Here is a 12,482-nt window from a genome sequence, read left to right as displayed (position 1 = left end):
ACCATCTCTGTGTTGAGCTTTCCATACAAATACTGAAAATTTGCATCAAGTTCAGGTTTTTCCTCCCAAACATCCCATCCTCAGTCTCCTGTACAGCAGTAAGAGGCTCTGAGGAGCCAACTCTCCCCACAGAGAATCCCACTGCTCTCCTGATGGGAAGAAAGTGTTCAACTAAATTGCCAGTGGGATTTATTTTTAACGTAGAAACAGTTTCAGTGGTGTAAATCCAAAAGACACAGATGGTAATCTGTCTAATTTGTGCAGAGTAATTAATAGCATAACAACACACTGTCAAAACAGGGCAATAAAAAAAATATCAAGAGCAGGTTTCCCTTTTGACTGGTTGTATTATTTTATCAAAAACTGAATGTAGATTTTAGATACACTGTAGGGGAAAGAAAAGAATAAATTCAATTCAGATCTCATAGTCTCGCAAAAGAAACATGAAACCGCTCCAGAAGGTTTCTGGAAGAAAACGATGCAGTTTGAAAAAGATGATGATACTTTTGCTATCTGGACCTCAACATTTGGCATTGGAGAGGGAGGGCATTATAAAATTATGTTACCACAGATGAACTAACATGTTTAGTCCTCTAAAGTCTTAATTGATATTTTTCTTTGGCTATAGTCTGAGTTCTCACCATGTACACCTGGAGCAGTAACCTATCTTAAAAAATCTATTTTCAATATTTCAGATAGTAAAAATTTACTAAATATTTTAAATCTCTTTCTGTTCAGTAGCCTACCTTATATTTAGATCAATGGCATATTGCTACTGTTTTATAGTAGCATGTCTTGTTTACCTGAAGATGCTACCTGAACTCTGCTCATCTCTCAAAACTAAAATGTGATTTGCTAGGAAAATCAACCCAAAATTTGGCACCCACTGACATTGTTCAGAATCCACAGATAGTTTTGAAATGGCTGTAAAAACAGCAGAATGACAAATAGTCACTGATACTTTTTTTGAGTTGGATTTTTTTTTTTGGTCATTTTTTTTGCACATGTCGAAAAACTGTTATTCACCTCATGGCACCTGAGTCAAGATCAGCTCTGGTGAAGAGGATAATAAATTACTCCCTAGGTAGAAGCAAATTTATCAGCAGTAGTCTAGTGGACTGACAGTTGGGTAATCCACAGTAGGGGCCTTCTCTTGAATAATACTGTCAGCAAGTTCATGGAAGTCTCCTGTTTCATTCGGTAATACAACACTGACAGAGCAGAAACTCAAGCAATTCTACTGCTATTAGTGTTGCTGACCTTCCTCAGATTACTCATCTGGAGGGTAAAAAAGAAAGAAAAAAAAAGTGATGTTGAATCGCTAAAGAGCTGTGAGTATTGGGAAATACCTGGGCCACAAGGCTTCACATTTCTGTAGATATGTTTTCCCATTAGAGCAAGACTGTCTTATTGAGAAAGGAAAAATTTCTTACAAAGTTTTCTTGTGCTTCAGCTAAACATATAACCTCAGAATTCACACTCCACTCCACCCACACCCAACCACTACTGCCATAAGAACATCCATACTTTTTAATAGCAAATTTCATAGGTTTTAAAAAAATACACTATATCATTCAGGGACACCAGTTATTTCACAGACATGAAATAGCAATTTGAGAGTATCAAAACAAATCTATTTTGTACAAGCATAGTAAATAGTTTAGAAAAGACAAGTTATGGATCACTATCACACAACCAACCTCTCTCATGCAAACACACAAAAAAGGAGAAAGTAAAGGATGTATAGAACAAAAAGTTTGCATTGACCTGATTTGTCAGAGATGCTGGCTGCGACTGGCGTGGCGGAGCAGCCCGTGTTAACCTTTGCGCTGTCCTTGGAAGAACCAGCTTTGGGCTTGTTTTTCGTTGCCTCTAGAGCTTTGACCTTCTTGGCATGTTTACTTCCTTTGTAGTGGGCCTCGGCCTGGCTCTACAAAGGAGAACAAATCAGGCTCACTTCTTTTTGCACTTGTATATAATACAATGTATGACAAGGCAGAAAAGTGACACTTTCAATAGTAGGCACCATATTATTCCACCTAAAAATTTTTAATAGCTTTATACTAACACTTTTCATGGATGTAAGTTCTTATATATTAAAATGACAGGATTTTAATGAATATTGCATGTTTTCAGCAACTTGGAAAAAGAGGCTTCGAGATTACATAAAGCTCTGTCACTCCTAATGTAATTCTTTACTTCTATGGCTCTTAAAGATTTAATGGACTATACAAATGTAAACACATCCAATTCAGAGAGATGCTACTCAATTTTCATGTGGTGTTCCCTAATCTTTATTACTTGCAGTTAGAAAGATGTGCTGTGCTGAAACATGATTAATAATCCATTTTTCCTTCTGTTTGATCTAATACAGATGTCATAAAATACTTTCACCTTCATACTAACAGCAACTGAGACAATTGAAAAAATATCACTTCACTATTAGATAAAAAAATAAGGGTTAACATGAGGAAACACCATACCTGTAAACTTCAGTAGACCCAAGTACAACATAGAAAACTAAATACCTGCCAGTCTTTACTGCTTTAAAAATTGCCTTGAATGCTATTTTTTAAATGCTAAGAAGATTGGAACCTGTATGACTGGAGAAGAGGAGCTTTTTAAAATTATTATTATTTATTTTGTCTTAATCTGCCCAAACAGAATAGTATAAATACGTACTGAAATGTTTACTTCACCTTTGCCTTAAAACTAGCTTCAGAAACTACGTCAGTGTTTTTGAAGTTGCACAGCTAAAGCTAGGCACATAAATATCTGAAATATCTGCCCATTTTTTTCAGTGATACCGAGTCCTCTTCAATAGTACCATATTCAAGGCAAATCTCTTCATTGTTTCTGACTCTATATAATCAGATGCCTTGACAAATCAGGCCACTTTGTTAGAAGCAAAACTAAGGAACTACATACTTAATACAAACTCCAAAGCTTGGAAATTTCAGCTAATGAATTTAAGTGTTTTTCTTGACTTCTTAATAAATTAATTTACCAAATAATGGGCAAGAAAAAAGTCCTCTCCAAACCAGTCTGTTTTCATTACATTGTACTATTCAGCAATAGCATTACATTATCTATATTTCCAAACACAATTTTAAAACATTATTTTAGGCATACCACTAGGTGCCTCTATTGAAGGTTACATATTAACCAAAGAAGTTAATATTGTTGTTTACTTCAAATTAAAACACTCAGAGAAAGCATGCTTCTTCTAAGCTCATCTTGGCACCTGGCATAAAAAAACATCAGTGCAAGTAAACTTTATTGTGTTCATGCAAATCCACATTCATTCTCTCTTGTCAATCAATTATCTACTACTTTATTAAGTTTGCTGTGTTAAATGAAGCGAGCCACAAAATGAGTCACATGCTTTTTATAAAGAGCAACTATAACATCTAAGGTGCTTGAACTCCATAAGGAGTGCTGCCATAATGAGGAAAATTGTTTTAAGACCAGCAGAAATTGGCATTACAATACAATCACCTTGGGACAGCATGTAATAACAGCTTTATCATGTGGTAGAGTAGAAGTGAAGAGGAGAAACAGCTGGAGTGGGCAAGAGAACAGACAGCATGTTGGAGTCCTCACACAAGTAACTGGCACCATTAAACTGATGGAGAATTGTTGCTAAAATAGAGGAGTGAAGTTCTTACACACCAGAACTTCTTAAGTGATTTTACAGCCCATGAAACAGTGCTTTGCATCTCAGAAGGACAGTGTATGTTGTTGTGGGTGCATCTTTCCTTTCACAGGAGATTTTAGTAAGCAAGCATTCAGTAAGAAAGGCTGCTAGATTAGTTTTATTTTGAATTCCTCTGAAAGTGAGATGTCTTTTAAAAACTTTATTATAAAAACAGCAAAGAGTTTACTCACCAATTGCTATTAAATATTTCTTGATTTTAAAACCTTTGAAATATTAACACGCATACAAACACAATTTAAGGATTATAAAGAAACAACTAACCAGCTATACCACTAGTACTATGTGCACTACTTAAAGGGACACTTGTCAACTTCTGGGTTGGATCTGTCCAGTTCTGAATACGGGCAGAGGAGCACAGTCCTGTTTCTGCCCTGCTGTGCCAATGTGCCTTATGAGGCACAGGAGTCCCATCCTGTCTCTCTCCACCTTTGCTGGGTTTTATCCATTTCTCTTAAGCTTTGCAGTTGTGACATGATGCATCAGAACAGTGTTTTCCAATAAACTGTTCACACATTGCAGTGTACAAAAAATGGAGCTAAAAATTGGAGTGAATGGATACCCTTTCCATTCCAATACTTTTAATTATAGCAAGTACAAGATTGTCTACTCAAGCATCCTCAAGTTGATGATGTCCCTTTAAATATTTGAACTCTATGCTCCGCGCATATGTGTGCTGTTGATAGGATCATATGCTGCCTGAGGCCAAAGCTATGACATAAGAGACATAAATGCACTCAAGAGAAAGACTTAGTAAGTCAATTGCTTGATAATAAGCCTTTCTGCTGATATTTGCAATAATAGTGCCTGCAATATCAGTGATAACCTACTACAGTTTTTGACTCCCTTCATTCAATCCTCATATAGTGTACATGAGACCTGTTGAGAACAAACAAGCCCAGGCAGAATTAAAATTAAGATTGCCATAACAACAAGCAAAGCTTCATGGAAACATGGTGAACGGACTAATTTCTAAGCTTTCCAATTATCATAAAATATCAAATTCACAGCTGTATGTTATAAGGCTGAAAAGCATTGCTGTGACCAATCTAAGCAAGGGTTTGGAAATGCCATCCTTCTTCAACATTGTTCAAAGTAGGGGGTAGGTGGGATTCTCCAGGTTGGATGTTAAAGTAGTTAGGGGATGCAAAAATCTACCTTTAAAAAATTGTTTCAGTGCCTCACTTTGTCAGTTAAGTAGATAACTATTTGTTTCTGCATTGACTTTGCCAAGTTTCAGGGGCTGGATACTGTTAAACCTCTGGTTTTTAGACTTTCTCAACTCATCTCTGTTCTGTGAACAGAAACACAGATACTCTTTCCAAGCATGAAGTTAGAGGAGCATTCTTTAAAGTATGGAAGCAATCTTTCCTAACCACATAAGCACTATTTTCTAGTCATTTCAGATACACTTGAAGTTCAGAGTTTACTTTTTTGCAGTGTGGGATAAATCATTTGATTCAGCTGCCTTTTGGTAACTGAAATGCTGTATTACCATGTTACATAAACCTTTTTTCTGGAGTTTTCTGGAGTCATAGCAAGCAAAAGGAAAAAGGGCAGCTGAGGCAATCTGAAATTGGAACTCAAGTTCTGATTATTACTGATACCAATTATTGTGATTATTAATCCCCTGATCATTAATAACTCTAATTTTATAAAATATTTGTACAAGTGCCATATTCAAGACAATTGCATTTGTTCCAAGTCTCACTTAAATCTGGCTTATGACACAAATACAGCATTAGAGCAGAAGCTATGACCTTTGTATATCCTTGTAATACTAGATTTATCTTTGAAATAAGCCATGATGTACACAATTTTCATTTTTACTTCAGGCAAGAAGCTGAAAATTTGTTTTCATTTGCTCTGGTAATCCCTAGGAAGTTGTGTACACATAGGGTTCAAAATTCATGTGCATAAAAGAAAGATACTTCACTAATTTTAATATAAACAGCCACTAAAATACAAAGTTAACTTAAGAGTAAATACCTTCAGGATACAATATTTTAAATGGATACTGAAGGTACTTTTTGATCATCATTAAGTACAACTAATTCATGCAAATTGTTTGTCAGCAAAACAATATTTAAGAAAATAAAAAAAATTAGGAAAAACCAAAATAAAAACCTGTTAAGTTAAAGTATCTTTCTATACTCCTATATTATAATGATTTTAATTGCAAAACACTTTATTCCAGTGTAAACAGCTGCATTTACTGTAGGGATTAATTCATTCAACAGTAAAATAATTTATCTGTGCCACAATTCAATATTATTTAAATATTTATTTTTCATTTCAAAAATATTATGCTACATCTATTGCTTACATAGCTGGTATTAAACCTCACCTTTGAATTATCATTATTAACATTTTGAAATTGGATGCATAATAGGTTAGAAGGACACTTTTTGAGAAAGTGGAATAAGAAAATATTTCTATGAAAGAACTCCTTAACTGAACAGAAAGTTTAAATTTTAATTGAATCTAAAACTGACTGTGATCTACTAACTTGATATATATATATATACTTTATAACATTTTAAAAAAGAACCTGCCTACTTATTAGACAGCAAAGAAGGTGATCAAGTACTGGCTAGTAAGGTTTAATGAACAAGAAAATCTTTAAGCTGCCATAAACATGACATTATGAATCAGAATGTAAAAAATACCTTTGTACTGACAGGCCAAATTTCAAAACAGTGTTTATGCATTTGTCTGGCATTATTTTTTGATCAATGGGATGCATATTTTATAACAGTAAAAAAATATGTCTACATATTTTTAAGACCATGGCTTAGTCACTAGCTGTATTTTAAATTAAGTTGCAAATAATTAAGAGTATAATTGACAAATAACCATGTAATTTTTCCCCATAATTTTTCTAATTTTTACACCTTAAAATTTATACACCTTAGTTCAATCCACAAAATTTTAGTACAAATTAAATACCTCTAATCAATCAAACTTTATGAATGTTTTAATTTTTTAAGAAAGTCCCTATTTCATAAGGATTAATAACTTGGCTGTAAGAAAGGATAGCTTTTTCTGCTCTTAAAAATGATAAAAATGCAATATTTTATTTAAAATTGCTACTTGTAACTACAAATTATTAAATTTGAAATCCAAGCCGGATGTTAAACTGTATGACTACACACAATACATATACAATAGCCTTATATACTGGACTGCATTTAATAAAAATCAACAATTTAAATTATCTTCTACATGTAAACATGCTTTTGAAATTGAATGTCAATGATATTAGCCTATTTTAGGGCTTAAAACAACTTCAGTAGCTTTACTTTGCAGAAAGTTAAAAATGTTTATAGATCTGCATATGTTGAAAAGATTTAATGTCCAGGAAACAGGTAGATCATATGGATTCATTGATAGCAGTATTACCTTTAAAAAACCTCTGAACTACAGGCAAGACTGTAGCACAAAAGCTAACAGAATATTCCCCATCAGAAGCAGTGACTGACAGTGTAGTTGAAATCCACAAGATTCATTTTGACAGTTCTCAAGTGACTGAGTTTTAGAATTTACTTGCGATGTGAATGACTAATTAACTGAATTTATTGCTACACAAAGAAACATTAACCTGATGGAAGGCTTGAGTGAGTCTAAAGGTTCAGTGCATATGTGTGTGAGATCAAGATTTTTTATAGGCTTATTCAAGAGCAGCTAAAATAGCCCTTCATTAGTTCTTCATGGAAATAAGACAGCTGTACCATCAACTCTATCTGAATGCTTGAACCTGCTACCGCATCATCCAGTCTGGCTATTTACATATACAATTAAATATATGTAGATCTGCATGGACAGAAAGAAGGAGAAATGCAGAAATAAAGGGAGGCTCTGAAGCACCCGCATGGGAAATGCTGGCTCGCACCTTGAGCACGCAGTATTAGGTGAATGCCACAACTAAATGGAACTGAAAAAGGTGGTTCACAGCTCCTATTTCTTCTCCCTTGCTACTGCTCCTTCTTAAAGCAGGAATTCCACCTTGGATGGGAAATGCTCCCAACAGCAATTCTAACTCTAACGGGCTGCCCAGTGAAGTGGTGCAGTCACTATCCCTGAAACTGTCTAAAAACCACCTGGGTGTGGCACTTGGGGATAGGGCTTAGCGGTGAACACGGTGGTGGCTGGACTTGATTAACCGAGAGGTCTTTTCCACCCTCAATGATACAATTGGTAATTTCTAATGAAAAATCTTTTGTTGAAAATACCGCAAAAGCCATTGCCAGTAACAGTTCAACCATGGAAAATGAAACAACTGAAAGACTGAACAGATATATAATAATCCTGAAAACTTGCATTCTGTTATGGAGTACTTATAAAGACGAGTTTTTTCCTGCATATCACAAAAAAATTTTACATGAATTCAAGCTAAAAAAATAAATATCCTAAATATAGTCATAATTTATATTTTAGAAAGAACACCTCTCAACACCTGTGTTCCTGCCCACTTTTAAACATCAAGTTGATTACAATGGCAGTGGTCCTGGTAGAGAAGGAAACTAACTGTGCAAGACAGGAGCAGAGAGGTATTTATGTTTGTAAAATATTGTTATTTTAATTCACAGCAGACCCTAAACTAGAAAGCTCTCTTAATGGTAAGATGTCTACAAAATGTTTGATCATTTAGTTTATCTGTTAGAATCATTCTGTAAGAGTATGCACATTTGAGTATGTAAATTATGAAGAAGTTAGACTAGAATCATAACTCTAATAAAAATTACATAATAAATTAGGATGTAGTGTTGAAAAATATAGTTTTATCTCATTTTTCATTAATAATAGATGCAATTGAAGAAATCTGCAAACCTGGCATGTTCATACATTTTTTACACCAAAGCTATGCATTAGTTTATCAGTTCCATCCATACAGATTTCTAACACCTAATTTCTCAAAATAGTGAGGTAGATTATTATTGAAAAGAGCATAGAAAAACCAAGGAGCTGTGAAAATATCAGCCATGTCATAAAAAGTCAACTCATATTTAAAATACCTTACCAAACTTAGTTAAAAGCTCCATTAAATAGCTGTTATTTGAACAGAACTTCCATCATGTTATAACGCCGTACCCTATAATCATGCAGTATTTCTGTCATGTTGGAGCTAACAACTTCCATCATTTTGTCAGTTCTGTCTACAAAACAGAAAATTACCTTCACAAGTTGCTGAGATTTATGCTTTTAATTACCTCCTATCTGCTTCACTACCCTCCATACCCAAAGAATCAATATAGTCTTATAAATAAGAAAAATGTAAAATGTTTGACAGAAGACAATGACAGTTCTGTACATTTTTATGTGATGCTATTGATTATTTTGTTTATTATCCTTTTGACAGCATGAATGATTTATTTAAATCTGTAAAGTCAACTTTTGCTAATACCTGCCTAAACTTAAAACATTTGCCTTCTGGCTTTTTAGAAAGATGAGCACGATCATCATATCATCTTTATTAGCTTTAAATGCATTTAACAATAAGATGACCTTCATTGTCTTTTAATGCCAATTTATTAGATCTGCTTTTCTGCTTTGCCTCAAGGTGTTTGCTCCTGATTCTTGAGTCATCTCTTGATTTTTGAGATGACACCAAAATCAGGGCTGACTTGCAGTCATTACCAACACAGCAACACACTGTGCAAACACAAATTTATTTTCAATCCAATTATACCCTATGAACAAGAGAGTACCTACCAGGCTGTACCACAGCCAAAGACATTTCTATAAGAAACAAAGTGTGCAGAGGGAAGCAGACATTTTTGCTTATTTTAGGCATGATCAACAGATGACAAAAATCTGTTTACAAAAAGGACACCTCCAAACAAAAATCAGAACAATAACACATGTACTACCTGGCATCATGCATTTGCAAGCTTGGATATAGAGAAGCCTGGTTGCTGGGAAAAGGGATTAGATTAGAACTGGCATTACTGTATAGTATCTAAGCTTCTAAAAGTCTGTGGACTACCACAGAATCCTTTGGGTTGGAAAGGGCCTTTGAGAGCAAGTTCACATGTTAACTCAGCACCGCCATGTTCACCACTAAAACATGTCCCTACACAACCTTTAAATACCTCCATGGGATGGTGACTCCACCATTTCCCTCGACAGTCTGTTCCAATGTTTGACAACTTATTTTTGATGGAGAAATTTCTCCTAATATCTAATCTAAGCCTTCCCCGGACCTACTTGAAGCCGTTTTTTCTCATCCTATCACTTGTTTCCTGGAAAAGAGACTGACTACCTTTCAGGTAGGCATAGAAAGTGATAAGGTAACCCCTGAGCCTCCTTTTCTCCAGGCTAAACAACCCTAACAACCTCAAGAATAAACAATAAAATAAAATAATGAGGGAGAAGAGCAGAGAAACTAATTAAACACAAGGTAATAATTCAGATAAGGAGAAAAGAGCAATTCTGCAGAAACCAAACAAATATCCTTCCAACTACAACTCACTTTTGCCTTATGGCTGCAAGCTACAGTGTCAGATGCCATAATAGAATAGACATCTTGGAGCCAAAGGTCCACAGCTGTTGGAGACTTATTGCCACACACCAGTTGAGGAAATAGACAAATTTGACTAAAATACAGCTAAAAATTTAAAAAAGGACAGTTAGAGTATGATGGTGAATGTCTTTAAGTATGAGTCAAATTCTATGATTTCTTTTTTTGGAAGAGTACAGACATATCAAGTTAAGACTAGATAAAATTAAGAATCTGAACACAGAGGTTTTCTTCATGTTGTACTTTAAAAATTGAAGACTGGGAGATCCTGAAGAGTTCACTTAGAAAACACTATTTAAATTATATGGCAGAAGAAAAATCATTCCATGAACTTTATTTTTGAAAGTAAGGAAGCCATCACTTCAATATGCACAATTCCACATTCAAGACAACATACTTTTAAATATTTAAATTTTAAAATTTCCTCCCTTCTCTGATCTTTCTTTTCCTGCAGGTAGCTGCAGATCCTGGCCTCTGAATCTGATGCCAGAACACTCTCACCAAAGCTAAACGTGCATACACAAGCAAAGGAAACCTCAAACCTTTGCAATTCACTGTATTAATTTAGTGGGAAGTTTGACAACTACAAATTGAGTAGTCTGATTTTTTTTGATTTTGGTCTATTGATTCAGACCAGTGAGTGTCCACAGCACAAGGAAAAGATTGCAGGCAGGGAAACCAATTTTCTTCTCACAGATGAATAACCACTGTCTGGTCTGTGTTTCTTGTGCAATTGATAAAACACCACCAGAATGAAGTCAGCATCCTCTAACACCATGCAAATGAAATTCACTAAGGAGAATTAAAAAAAAAAATTAAAAAAGCCGAAATAGAGTCTTTTTAGTTTAGTTTTACCATTTTAACTTCATTAAATTGCATAATTTAGGTCAGACAAAGTTCAAAGGAATGGAATGCCTATCAACAACAAAACTATGTCAGCCTTGTAGGGCCAGAAGAAACTGCAAGTGTGGAGTGACTGCACTACAAATCTTATTCTGCAATGTGCTACACTGAAGTTTTTATGCAGGTTAGCAGAGTTTGATGCTACTCAAAAGCATGTCACATGGTGGAATGGATTTCCTCAAAGATTCAGCAGTTACAAGGTTCACACCTGTATGACTCCCTTCTCCCCTAGTCAGTAAACAAAGGATAGATTGTAAAGATTATTCCATGCCCTGAGCACAATTTTGCATTATTTTTGTCCAAAGGGACCAAAAAGAAAAATACATGAAGAGTCCAGACTTTTATTTCTGCACAGGAGTTTCAACAGGCTAAGACAGAACTGTGAGTCTGCACAGCTTGGTTGAAACCCCACTACCAGTGAAATGATACAATACAGTGAAATTTACCTCAGTGAAATGATGACAATGCCAATTATGGAAGGGGCAGAGGTGTCTAACTGGATAGGTGAGAATAACATCCAACAAGATAGGATCTCGCGCTCAGGAAAAAAAAATGCTCATATAAATAATTCTTTAGATTAAATGACTGAACCTGAAGAAAAAATTAGAATCTTATTTCTCAGGAGAAGCTAAATAATGCAATGAAAGGCTAGAAAGCATTTGTAATAGAAGTAGTACAGTATGAAGACTCATTCTCCAAATATTCCTGGATGCTGAGGTTATGAAACAATTGTGAAATTAGATTTATATTTAAATATCTTCTGGTATTCATAACATTGTTATAATCTTAGCACTTTTCAAAATCAAATTTCTGTGTTGTTTATGGATGCCCTGGTAAACTAAACTGCTGTAGAAAGTAAGGTGCTGCATTTCAGCATGTAAAGTGTCACAGTGATAGTGCTTCATCCTTTCTTACAACCATTCATTTCAAAGAGATGATGATATTTTCTAGTAACTACAACTGAATATATTTATCAAATTTAGGAAGAAAGATCACACCACCCTACTGAATACACCTGGCCCAGAAGAAGTGCAGTTATAGTTTGAAATACTTTTATGATGCCACTATTTAAAGCAGGATATGATAAGCACTTTTTGTTTTACTTTCTAAGCCTAGACAGGAGAAATTGCTTGGTTGACAGAAGTACAAAATGGTATGACAGATCTTTTTTTGTTTGTTTGTTTCAAGCCACTCAGTTGTGATTCAATTTATCTGCCTGAAGTGCTGTTTGTCCACCTGAATGGCAGCACAGACAAAGTGAGTGACCCCTCTGGGACAGGTCCCATCATCAGGGGGATCCTGACCTCAGGAGGAGAAGGAAGAGTGAGGGCAGCCTGAGCCATC

General features: G+C 35.0%; 1 protein-coding gene across 7 annotated transcripts in view; it reads right to left on the bottom strand.

Moving 5' to 3' along the window:
* Positions 1 to 12,482, bottom strand: part of ZNF385B (zinc finger protein 385B) — a 147,868-nt gene that overhangs the window by 21,344 nt on the left and 114,042 nt on the right. For all 7 annotated transcript variants that reach the window (XM_054277780.1, XM_054277781.1, XM_054277785.1 and 4 more), the window contains one exon: positions 1,768 to 1,930. In XM_054277780.1, coding sequence (XP_054133755.1) covers positions 1,768 to 1,930 — 163 coding nt within the window. The remainder of the gene's footprint in view (positions 1 to 1,767; positions 1,931 to 12,482) is intronic.

Source organism: Melozone crissalis, unplaced genomic scaffold, assembly GCF_028551555.1.
Source record: "Melozone crissalis strain CALT ecotype California unplaced genomic scaffold, PUWL_Pcris_2 ptg000023l_1, whole genome shotgun sequence".
NCBI lineage: Eukaryota > Metazoa > Chordata > Aves > Passeriformes > Passerellidae > Melozone > Melozone crissalis.
This window is presented reverse-complemented; position numbering and strand designations above follow the sequence as displayed.